Raw genomic sequence first — 12,068 nt, forward strand, 5'->3', positions numbered from 1 at the left:
GCATCCTCGGTAGCCTGGTGAGCCAGTGTGTAGTGGTTGGCGAAGGTATGGACTGAAGACCATGTGGCAGCCCTACAGATATCCAAGATAGGGAGCTGAGCCACAAAGGCTGTGGCGTGGGCTGTCAAAGGAGGGGCTGGTACCCCAGCCAGACTATAGCACTCCCTAATGTAGGAAGTTATCCATGAAGAGATCCTCTGAGTGGAGACTGGTTGGCCCTTGAGCCTCTCCATGATTGCCACAAACAACTATCGGGACGTATGAAAGGGCATTGTCCCATCTAAATAAAAGGCCGTATCTAGAGTGTGTAAAGGCCTGTTCTTTGCCAGCAGCATGGGGCTTCGGGTAACAGTCTGGGAGAAAAGTGTCCTGGGAGACATGAAACGGAGACACCGCCTTCGGCAGGAAGGCGGGGTGCAGGCGTAGCCTGACCTTATACTTGGAAAAAAAAAAGTGTAAGGGGGGGGGATGAGGTGAAAGCCCTTAGCTCTGATACATGTCTGGCCAATGTGATAGTCACCAAGATCGACACCTTCCAGGACAAGTGTAGCAGCCAGCATGTTGCCAGTGGCCCAAAGGAGGGCCCTGTGAGTCTGGACAGTACCAAGTTAAGGTCCCAAAGAGGAATGGGTTGCCACACATATGGGTAAAGCCTATCCAGCCGCTTTAGAAAATGATGGACCATGGGGTCTGCAAAAAGAGTTTTGCCCTGGGAGCCCGCCAGATGGACCCGAATGGACAGGGAGGGCAGTTCCTAAACATTGATGTCCAGGAGATAGTCCAGCACCAGCAGGACCTGGGCATCAATAGGAGAAATCCCCCTCTGCATAGCCCAGATAGAGAAATGGTTCCATTTGGCTAGCCAAGGCTTCCTGCTCCCTAGGAGGGCTTCTGGCACCCTCTCCAAGCATTGCATCCCCAACACTGTCAGCCATGGAGCTTCCAGACCATTAGGTGCAGGTACTGCAGGTTCAGGTGATGAAGCCTGCTCAAGTCCTGGGTTATCACATCTGGGTACAGGGGGAAGGGGAATTGGCCTCTCGTGGGAGAGGCTCAGGATGGACATGAACCAGTATGTCTCTGCCACACAGTGCTATAGGAATGAGGGAGGCCCTGAATACCTGGCCCTCAGAATCACCCTGTGTAGTATTGGGAACAGGGGGAACGCATAAAGCAGATCCTCAGGCCAGGGGGTGAGGAAGGCGTCCAACAGTGACCTGCGGCCAAGCGCCGTGAAGGAGCAGAACCTGAGGCACTTTCTGTTCTGGTGGGTCGCAAACAAATCCAGATGGGGAAATCCCCATCTGCAGAAAATTTGGAGGGCCAGCGTCCCAGTGCTGGGTCTGACGCTGGTGTTGGACGAAGAGTCACCTCCTTCAGATGGGACTCTTTACCTCTCGGTACACCATCTGAATCTCCTGCAGATTTTACAAGACTCGGACAGGTAGGCTTCTCCGAGGTACCTGAGGCAGGCTTTGTGGCATGAGCAGGGCATGAGCTTCTGGCACCTCACAGAGGACTTGAAGTCTTGGGGCCCGGGCATGCCCCATCACCACATGAGGCAAGCCCCCCGTGGAAAGAACTACTGCTTAACTTAGCACTTAGCAACTATTTACAGAAGATAAGAGCGATCAACTAGAAAAATACTAACTAACTCTACAACAACAGGTGAGAATGCTAAGAGGCATTTGCAGAGCAAAAGCAAAGCCCATTCTAACAACTGACCCACTGTGAGGACATTCATAAGTAAAAAGAAGGAGCTGAGGGGGTGGAGGACAGGTAGGAGTATATATTAGTCAATACAGTGGTGCCACTCCACGGGGCTCCCCTGCTGGCCCAATGGGTGATGCTAAGGGGAAAACTTCTGACAATGCGTGCACACAGCACGCGGACACCTACATGGAATGGACATGAGCAAGCACGAGAAGAACCACCTAATCAGCTTTGGAACAGAGTAGTAAATTCAAGTTCCCATACGCAGTGGCCTCTAGGCTCTAGAGCAGGGGCAGTCAACAGGCAGACCATGGGCCAAATCTGGACTGCCAGATGCTTTTGAATGGACCCCAAAATCTTTGTATTTACTTATTTAAATAATTTTCTCTAGAGTCTGCGCCTTGACAAAAACCATACTCTACCATCTAGAACCCCCAGGGGTAATCACAGTTCTAATTCAGTCATGGCCTTCTGCAGGAAAGGTCTGTATCAGCCCACTAAGAATTGTCTGGACCTCACCAGCTCGTTTCACATTAAGTATCAAACCACTGTGAGATGAGGAGTCCAAAAGAATTTGAACTACCCCAGTTCTTCTATATCTTCTCCCAACACCACTTAATCTAAACTTTATGTACCATTCCAGGACTTAATGAATACCGCAAGTCTACATTTCAAGACATTTTACAATTGTCTGAAACAAGAAACAAAGAAATGTAGAATATATAATAGAAGATATATATGGGACACCACGCCTCTCATCTCCAACCAGTGCCAACTTTTGTGCTCAGGTCTGAGCTAGCAGGGACATATGCCACAGCAGCCCAAATCCAATGCACCACATATTTCAAGTCTGCACATGGGAGGTAGGTTGAGCATGTAGTAGGAGCCTGCAATGAACACAGAAAATACTGACAGAACAATCCAGACTGGCAGAGAGCAGGATTATTTGGTCTCTCTCTGATTTTGATCAGCATGACACGACCTGCAGCTACACCATACTACTTCAGTTATATTGTTGCTTAGATGCTAAAAGAGTGAACACCATAGAAAGAGAAATAAATCATCAATATTATGAAGCAGAATTACACACATTCCACACCTTGTATTGGAATAAGAAAGATTACTGCAGTTTTCTGGTTATAACTTTTATTTCAAAATAAATAAAATGTCCTATTCAGTTTACAACTCGTCATGTACAGAGCTCAGGCAAATATGTTTGTTTTGATTCTTTACACCCATTATAAACAACACACATTTACTAAAAAAAATTTCATTGCGGTAAGAACCATTTTTCAAAGGGAGGCATCTGATAAAGACTGAAACAGAGATCAGAGTTACAATCATAAGGCAATTTTCAAAAGATATCTATGCCCATATTCTCAGAATTGTGGGTTTAATTTGCACATACATTTTCCATGATTATGCATGCAAATAATGTAATTTAAAATCACTTTGGTACAAACAAATCTATACAGCATTAACAAGTGCCTATTGGCCTCCCTCACTGTTCCTGTATTTTTTCCACTATCAACCTGAACAGAAATGGAAATGTGTTTTCATACATGTCATTTGAATAAAAGGCCTGAATAATTTGCTGAGAATACAACCAACACAGCTGGATTTTAAATTGTGTCTTAGATAGGGAATGTATTCTCTGTGACATTAATAATTGAAATTCAGGATTTAGAGAAAATGACTATCAATATACATTTTTTTTGTTTGGCTGCAACACCACTTACTTAAAGCTGTGTTTAAAAGTGCTGGAGAAATTTCTCTCAACAGCCCGGATTCTGTTTGTTTTTCAGTGTATAGTAAAAGAAGTATTATCTGTTCCTGTAGCACCTGGAAAGCTTTATAAAACAGGGTCGATACATTTGTGGCCTAATATCACAAATGTGTGGAAACATATCACAATGGAATGCCTAGAATATGTACAGGAGGGCTCTAGAAATAATTTCAAATAATACACAGCACAAATGTAATGCCACCTTGGATGTACTGGTAATACATTACAAAATGGGTAAAGAGAATTTAGGCCCATGCTTTAGTTTTGAGCATCTCTTGGTGAACACAACTGCACATTTTTCATACACTAATTAGTGAGTGTAGATAAAACAAGCAGTTTGGCATTCCAACCCAACTGTAAACTTCATTCAGCTCAATCTAGCATTACAGAGACCAGGTTTCCTCAGTTGTCCCAACTACCCAACACTGTCCATCAGTGATCTGTCTGTGAAAAATTTTATTCTCTGAAAGCCCATCACTGAGAGTTTAACTTCTTCCAAAGCAACAAGGGCAGTTTCACTTCCAAGAAAGCTGACTAGCAGTGTACTTTGCTCACCTTTAAAGAAACCCTATGGCTAAAACAGTGCAATTTATGCTAGCCTTTTCCTTTAGCAGTTCAAGAGGAAGCCCTGAGCAATGGGAAATATTTGATACAGAAATACAACCAAGCCAAATAGTTAAGCATGCCTTTTAAAAGAAAATGCATGACAGTGATACAAAAGAAACTGTTATTCGTTCAAGTGATACAAAAGAAACTGTTATTCGTTCAAGTTAGAACTATGACAATCCATTCATCTCCAAGGAAACTGACACACCAAATCTATCCAGAAATTTTACATTAAATTACAAGCTTTTGCCTTGATATTACTTAATATTGCGCATTCACCCTAGTCCCTTCCAATTATAATTCAAAATGTTGCTATTGCTTTTCCAAGCCCAACTGATCCTGTCTATTTCACTGACCTACCATGGTGACAAGTCCCGTCTACTCTACACTGAGCTACGATAGTGACAGAAACTGTGGAATTGCTGAGAGAGAGAGAGAGAGAGAGAGAGAGAGAGATTATAAAAGTTGATGCCTTCTGGTGGTCTCTTGCTAATGCTCCCTGGATCAAAATGTCTAGGGGCTGATGGTAGGGTGCCATTAGTGGACAGCTGTTTTGCTCTAGAAACTGCTTTTTTCTATAGTGGTCAATTTCAATTCAATGATGCCACTATAACTGACAAGAAAAACTAGCCATAGGTTGACTTGGGATTTTGCATGGGAGAGGTGGGTAGGAGGTGTCACTTACTGTCAATAGCTTGGAGTTTTTATTACAAGTTGTAAGTTTTGTGTCTACAGCAGTTTTCACAGTGGGCTGCAGGCCTACTTTAAGAAAGCTACTAATGGGCCGCTCAGGTTTGTTTACATAACAGCTCTGCAGTCACAGAGGCTCGCAGCTTCCATTGGCCATGATTCACCATTTGCAGCGAAGAGGAGCCTCCGGAAGCGGTGTGGCCTGGGCCATTGCTTCTCATGGCTCCCCTTGACTGCAAACAATGAGCCGCGGCCAATGGAAGCCGTGAGGCTCTATGGCTAGAGAGCTGTTAAGTAAACAAACCAAAGCAGCCCATTAGCAGCTGGCCTACAATATGGTAGAAAGGGGGCTTCTAACCGCAGAGGCAGCCTCATTGTCTTTGTGTTGCTAGAACATAATTTCTGGTGGTACATGGCAGAGCAGCACATCCCTAGCTTTTGGTTCAAACTTTTCTGCTGGTGCTGCAGTATCCTCTATCTATGCAGGCTGTTCAGAGAGACTCGCCCAAATGTGAAGAGGAAGAGCTGTTAGCTGAGAACTGTGAGCTTGCTAGTATAAAGTTCAAAAACCTGCCCTCACATACCACCCTTTTAGCAAACATGTTTATAATCCTTAAATTATTCTAAGACCTGTTGCTCATATTTATGATAGGAGGACTCACACTAAATGGGATTGAACACTAAAAGTCAGGAGAAAGGTCAGCAAGTGGCATGAGAACTGACTAGACAAGCTTATACGTGGGTGCTTAGAGAAAGTGAGCAAACACTAGATTGAGGCAGGCCTTGATAGTGCTCTCAAAAGGGAGGAGGATGCTTGCTTTCTCACTGCACCTTGACAATCTCCATTTAAACATTATTTCCATTCCTTTCTTAAATGAAAAACAAAGTCGAGATCCCAGCAGAAGGCTGGAGTTGCAGTTGTATCACACTGGGACTGGGGTTCAATACATAACTCTGCCACAGCCACCAGGTGGCACCTTGTGAAAGTCACTGATCTCTGTATTCCAGTTGCCCTCTGTGAAGAGAGAGTAATAACATATAGGCCTTTCTCACAGAAGTGTTGTGAAGATAAATCCATTAATCTTTTGAGCTACACACAGTGGAGCAATTAGTGCCACAAAACAGCCAACACACTTATAAATTAATTTACAAAATCACTCAGCACCATAAAGTGTCAGAGTTGGGAGGTTCTTTCCCTGAATACAAGAAAAGGCAGGGAAAACCTAGTTACCGAAGAAGCAAGATTAGCATGATATTCAGAATTACTTACAACGGTTTACACATGCTTCAATGACTCTGAAGCTCTTAAATATTACCAGAAGTTGCACCTCAGTTCTATAGGCCTGCAAATGTACAAAGAGCTGGGCAGTGGTAGGTCATGGCTGAAACTATTAAAATCCTAAAGGCACAAAAGAAGAAAAGCCAGAATAAGCTAATGAAGCTGATGCACATATACTGGCTTGCTTGAAAGTCCCACTGTGAATCTGTAGCAGAGCTAAACTAGAACCCATGAATCCTGACTTCCAATGATGTGGCTTACTCACAATACCATCCTTTCCTCTTTTCAAGTCTTTGATAAATGCATTAACTAAGATTTCATTTTTTACAATTTTCACGCCGTTTTTTAATTAAAAAAAGTAAATATACCCTTGAAATTAGGAGTTTCATTAATGCTTTATAACTTAATCTAGTGTTTCTCAAAATGGTCCGCGGATCCACTCTGAGAAACCTGCTAATTGGTCACTCTGGTTTGTTTATTTACTGGCTCTGCAGCTATGGAGCCTTGCAGCTCCCATTGGCTGTGGTTCACCGTTTGCAGACAAGACTCTGTGGCTGCGGAGCTGGTAAATAAACAAACTGGAATGGCCAGTTAGCAGGTTTCTCAGAGTGGATCTGCGGATCACTTGGAGAAAGACTTAAATTAACTGTATTTTTATAAATTACCAGCAGGGGGCAGGAAATAATAAATTTTTCATGAAGAAATCCAACTTCCACAGAAGACTGATATATTAACATAGAACCTTCATTCATTTTAGAGATTGCTGCCTCTTTCAATGAAATAATGAGAACAGTGGCTCTGATCTTTGCCCATTTTTATGTTTCATCACCATTACAAAAACAAGGAGTCTGGTGGCACTTTGAAGTCTTTAAAGTGCCACTGAACTCGTCGTTTTTGCTGAAACAGACTAACACGGCTACCTCTCTGAAACCTGTCACCATTACAAAGTGGCTCTAAGCCCAACCTAACAACCACCGGGCAATCAGCCCAATGTAAGGAGACACTCCAGCAGTGCAAGAGGAAACAGATCATAAACCACCCGTTCTTTCTGCAGCCAAACCGCAAAATGGCTAGGGAACAAGAAGTACAGTGAAGACTTCCCTGCACCTTTGCAGTCCCTGGCTGCCATACCAGTCCCTTAAGACTCTTGGAAGTCAGAGTATCTTAAAGAAGTCTTCAAAGTGCACTGAGTTATGTGTATCGCACAAAAGTATCAGAGAGACTTAAAACCATCTTTGCAGTTCTCCTGTCCCTTCTGGAGATGCACTGTGCACTATTCGGATATAGCCCAGGATTGGTTCTATTGGGTTGTAATCACACAATTCTTAGGAACGGGTATATCACAACAGCAGCACCAATTTACTATCAGAAAGCTGAAATAATTGACATCTCAGAATTTGTCTCCACTATGGGGTGGATCAAAGTTAAAGTGATCGATCCACGAGGGAGCAATTTAGTGGGTCCAGTGAAAACCTGCTAAACCTCTTCGGTCGACTTCAGTACTTAACCAGAACAAGATGAGTAAGGAGAGTCAACAAGAAAGTTTTTTCTGGTGCAGCGTGGACCCCACAGTAAGTAGAACTAAACTCTATAGCAAATTGCATAGCTGAAATTGACTTGTCCCACCATGTAGACCCTCAATGATACAAAAATATCTCAAAAACAGACAATTAACCTCAATTATATAATGCATCAAAACAACAGAAATTGCTAATATGCAGTACATTGTTTGAAGGGGGAAAGATACATTGCACCTTATCTGTCCTTTTAAAAACAATTCTATTATTTTCCTCTGAACAAAGAGCATCTGCATCTGGCAAAGTGATCCTCATCTTGTCAGAAATCTCAACAAGTTCCTAGCACCGACAGCTTAAAATATTCTTTGTGGAACATTCATAAAAAAATAGCAATGAACACTCTGAATGGGCACCTGAGGAAATAGCAATTTTAGAAAGCGGCATTTACTTTCTCACTCACACACACACCCTTACTTTATGGTACTGCTTCTAGGATTTTCACATCAATCTGGACTAGTAACAAATATTTAATGTTAGACTCTCCTTCAGCCTGGTTTGATTCTTTACAGATCTGTTCTCCTTCTAAACAGCAAGCAAGATGTTGATCTTCAGTACTCCATACTGGAAACAAAGTTCATTTCCCTTCATGCTCACATTGCATAGCATGTTTCAGTTCTATAAAGTACTAAGCCAAATTCTGTTCATGTACAAGGGTAAAAGATAAAGTGCATTTCATGGCTCTTTAGCAGAGAGAAGTTCCTTGATTTGTTACCCCCCCCAAAAAAAGTACTTTTCCCTAGTGAGATTAATTAGCTTGCAAGTGAAAATGCAGAATTGAATCAAATTAAAGTGTGTGTGGGGAAGAGGGGTGGAATATAAAATCAACCTTTAACCACAGCAGCATGCAAATCACACATTGTGCTGTCACCAGAGAGGAAGACACTCAGTTCCGCTTCTGTATGGGACATTGTTTGAGGAGACCTACATGTTTACTAAAGCTTTGCTTCAAAAGTAAATTAATCAGATAGCAATGCCAGATTTTAGTATGTCTAGTTTACATATGTTGTAAAGCTGCCAGCATTGAATGCTACCACTGTACTTGTTGTAAAGCAGATAAACAGAAAAGGGAACAAAACTCTAATCCACTTCCCTATTTCCCTTTACTTTCTAGCCACTGTCAGTGGCATATGGAGTCATTAAATAAATACAAGTACAGAATACTCAGAGAAATTAGCCAGAAACTGCTGAACTTTTTTCTCTTAAACACCAGGACTAGCTTCCAAACACACACACTAAAAAACTCATAAGTCAATCCATATTTAGGATTTTGAGCATTTATGCTTTTTGAATATATACCTGAAGAGTCCTTTATTTGTCCAGAAAGAAAACACACTAAATTAAAGTTTAAAAATGTGCAAATGACCAACTAGGCAATAAAAATGTTATTGCTGCAGCTGAAAGCCAGTAAGCCTGGTCTACATTAGGACCTTATTTCAAAATAACTCCTCCCCTAAGGCTGAATTTATAAGCGGTAGTCTACACTATCAAGCCCGTTATTTCAGAATAATGGGCTATGGAATTCGAACTCTGTACTCCTGCTTTTCATCAGGAGTAATGCTAATTCCAAAAGAGTAATTTCAAAATAACGGTAGTGTGGATGCTCCAGTGCCGCTAATTTGAAATAATTGGCCTCTTGGAGGCCTCCCACAGCTCCCCAGAGTGCTTTCTGGGGCTCTAAGTCCAGAGGTAGCACATCCACATTAATGAAGCCTGACTTGGACTAATTTTGATGCTTTCCCATAGTGAGGTCACACTAGTTCGAATTTGTTAAATCGGATATTTTAGTAATTTTATTTTAGTAAATCGGGAATTTAGTAATTTTGAAATAGTTTCCTAGCATAGACATAGCCTAAGTGTGCACCATGAAAACACACACACACTTGTGTGTGTGCAATTCTAAATAAATGGTTCATGGCATAGCGAGAAACAGTGCAGATCATTTTTACATCCTACTATGTCCATAAAGAAATTAAAGTAGCAGGACATCTTATGTGTCTGGCACTTCCCAAATCCAGATGCTGCAGCAATCCATAACATTAAAGCGTTCCACCACTGAATAAGGCTTTTTTTGGGGGACTTGCTGTGTTTTTAAAAACCCCAAAACTATTTGGAAGAGCCCATTACTGGTTCCTCCAGAATTTAAAGACATCCCAACATTTCCGAGGAACTGTCAGGTGTGTTAGGGACATTTTTAGGAATTTAGCAAAGCAAAAATGTTTGCTTTCCAAGATTCAAAGTCTATAGCGCCAACTAGGAGTGATCTTTTTATTATAATTTTATTTAAAAAATGTAACCATTTTTAAGTACCATTCTTCTTTAATGTTATTTTATGCAGGTGCTTTTAGTTTTGAATGATGGGAAAGTTTGTGAGGAAATAAGAAAAAAAAAGTCTACAGATTTCAAAACTAGTTCTATGCTTTCTCTTTTGAAAGAACACGTTAGGCAATTGACAATGTGGATTAAGCTATTCCAACATTAAAACACAATTTTAAATGGCAGACACACTGAATATTTAAAAGGTTCTGGCGCTTCTGTCCATGTACAATACCTGCTTCTTGTCTGGCAGCTCTCCATGCATTCTAGATCTATAATATGCACATTACAGTTTTCTTTCAGACAGATTCTACTATTATTGGCACAAATTCACAGTATCAATCACCAGGACTCCCTAAGATGTGAATGAGTATTAAAGTATACAATAAAGTGCAACTCATTCTGTCTTGTGGAGCCATATTATGGAACCTGTACTGTAACATGCATTTACAGCTTACATCAGAATAGAAGACTCTTTTCTTTAATGTTATTTCAATGCAGGTGTTTTTAGTTTTGGAAGGACTGAGTGAAACTTACAAATGCTATGATATCCAGAATTAAAAGGTAGACTTCTATCCTCAACCCACCTACTGCTTTAGTATTACTCTAAAGGCTGTCCAGCAGTGACTGGCCTTAGGAAATATAGTGTATCTGGTTCTGTGAAACCTAAATACAACAGCACATGACTGGACTTGAAATGGAAAGTCTTCATTTTTAATACCCTGGACTTTTGTATAGTCAGAATCTTTTGTTACTTAAATCTAGTTTTGGGGGCCTCTAATGATAAACTCATTATAGTTCTTCTCCTCTAGCGTGCTATAGCAGCTCTTGTTCATCATCTTCAGATCCTGAGGGTCCTTGTCGCACCTCTTCATACCATTTGTTGGTGAGGCTTTTCATCTGTAGGCGTCCATGATGTAGGTCCTAAGGCAAAAGGAAATCAAAATTGCAGTTTAGATTCAGCACTGTGAAAGTGAGTGACAACTATATATATTCATTATATATTAGCGATGGGCAACCTAGGCTAGAGTGCAGACTGCAAGACTGCCGTAAGTAAGATAGTCTCCCAGCATAGGGTAGTTTTGCCAACTGTGCTTGCATACCTAGAATTTGCAGTGTGCTGACTGCATCCAATCAAAGTGCTGCTACAGTTCAGAGGGAGCACACAGCTCTCACAGTCAGTATTGTGTACAATCAGCTTACCCTTCACTCCATGAACATAGGAACGGCCATACTGGGTCAGACCCAAGGTCCATCCAGCCCAGTATCCTGTCTGCCAACAGTGGCCAATGCCAGGTGCCCCAGAGGGAGTGAATCCAACAGATGCCTTCCATCTCCACTCTCTGACAAACAGAGGCTGGGGACACCATTCCTTACCCATACCGGCTAATAGATTCATGGAGGTAAGGTCCATTAATGGCTCTCTCTTTTAAACCCTGTTAGTCCTAGCCTTCACAACCTCCTCAGGCAAGGAGTTCCACAGATTGACTATGCGCTGTGTGAAGAAGAACTTCCTTGTACCCTTGCTTTATGTGTGTGTCACTTTAGCAATACTAGTAGGATTCTGAGCATGGGTAATGATCAACAAAATGTCTTGTGGGGTATGCCTAGAATCCTGATGGGCCGCATGCAGCCTGTAGCTGCAGGTTGCCCACCACTGTTATATAGCATTCATTCCCATTATTTCCATGTCTAACCATAGACACAGTTATGCTCGCAGTGGAACACACACAGTGGTGAAAGGTGGACTCTAACTCTGGTTTCTCAACCCCCATGCTATCTTCACTGGAATCTTATTTTCTCTGGCAGGGAAAGGTACAGAGCAAGAGTAGCTTGGAAACAGGTTTTCCCAGGACGCAGAGACCAAACAAACCATGCCAGGTGCAGCAAAATGGTGAATTCTGCAACAACAACAACAAAGGCTGAATTCCACAGCATGTTGGGGAAAACGCCAAATCTGTGGCTACAGAATCCAAGAGTCTACAGGGCTTTCAGCGAGAAGAGCAGTTGACTCTTCTGAAGAGCCTGAAGCAGAGTTACCAGGTTACTTGAGTCACAGTTTCTAAATTATCTTTACAAGGTGGTGAATAAAATTTAAGTTAAA

At 41.9% G+C, this 12,068-nt stretch overlaps 1 protein-coding gene across 4 annotated transcripts in view; it reads right to left on the minus strand.

Annotated features, from left to right (window-relative positions):
• Positions 1 to 3,660: 3,660 nt before the first annotated feature.
• The window catches only part of SLC9A8 (solute carrier family 9 member A8), a 62,840-nt gene continuing 54,432 nt past the window's right edge, over positions 3,661 to 12,068 (minus strand). For all 4 annotated transcript variants that reach the window (XM_006129459.4, XM_075901223.1, XM_075901222.1 and 1 more), the window contains one exon: positions 3,661 to 10,888. In XM_006129459.4, coding sequence (XP_006129521.1) covers positions 10,781 to 10,888 — 108 coding nt within the window. In that variant the 3' untranslated portion in view covers positions 3,661 to 10,780. The remainder of the gene's footprint in view (positions 10,889 to 12,068) is intronic.

The sequence above is a fragment of the Pelodiscus sinensis genome, chromosome 18, assembly GCF_049634645.1.
Source record: "Pelodiscus sinensis isolate JC-2024 chromosome 18, ASM4963464v1, whole genome shotgun sequence".
Classification (NCBI taxonomy): domain Eukaryota; kingdom Metazoa; phylum Chordata; order Testudines; family Trionychidae; genus Pelodiscus; species Pelodiscus sinensis.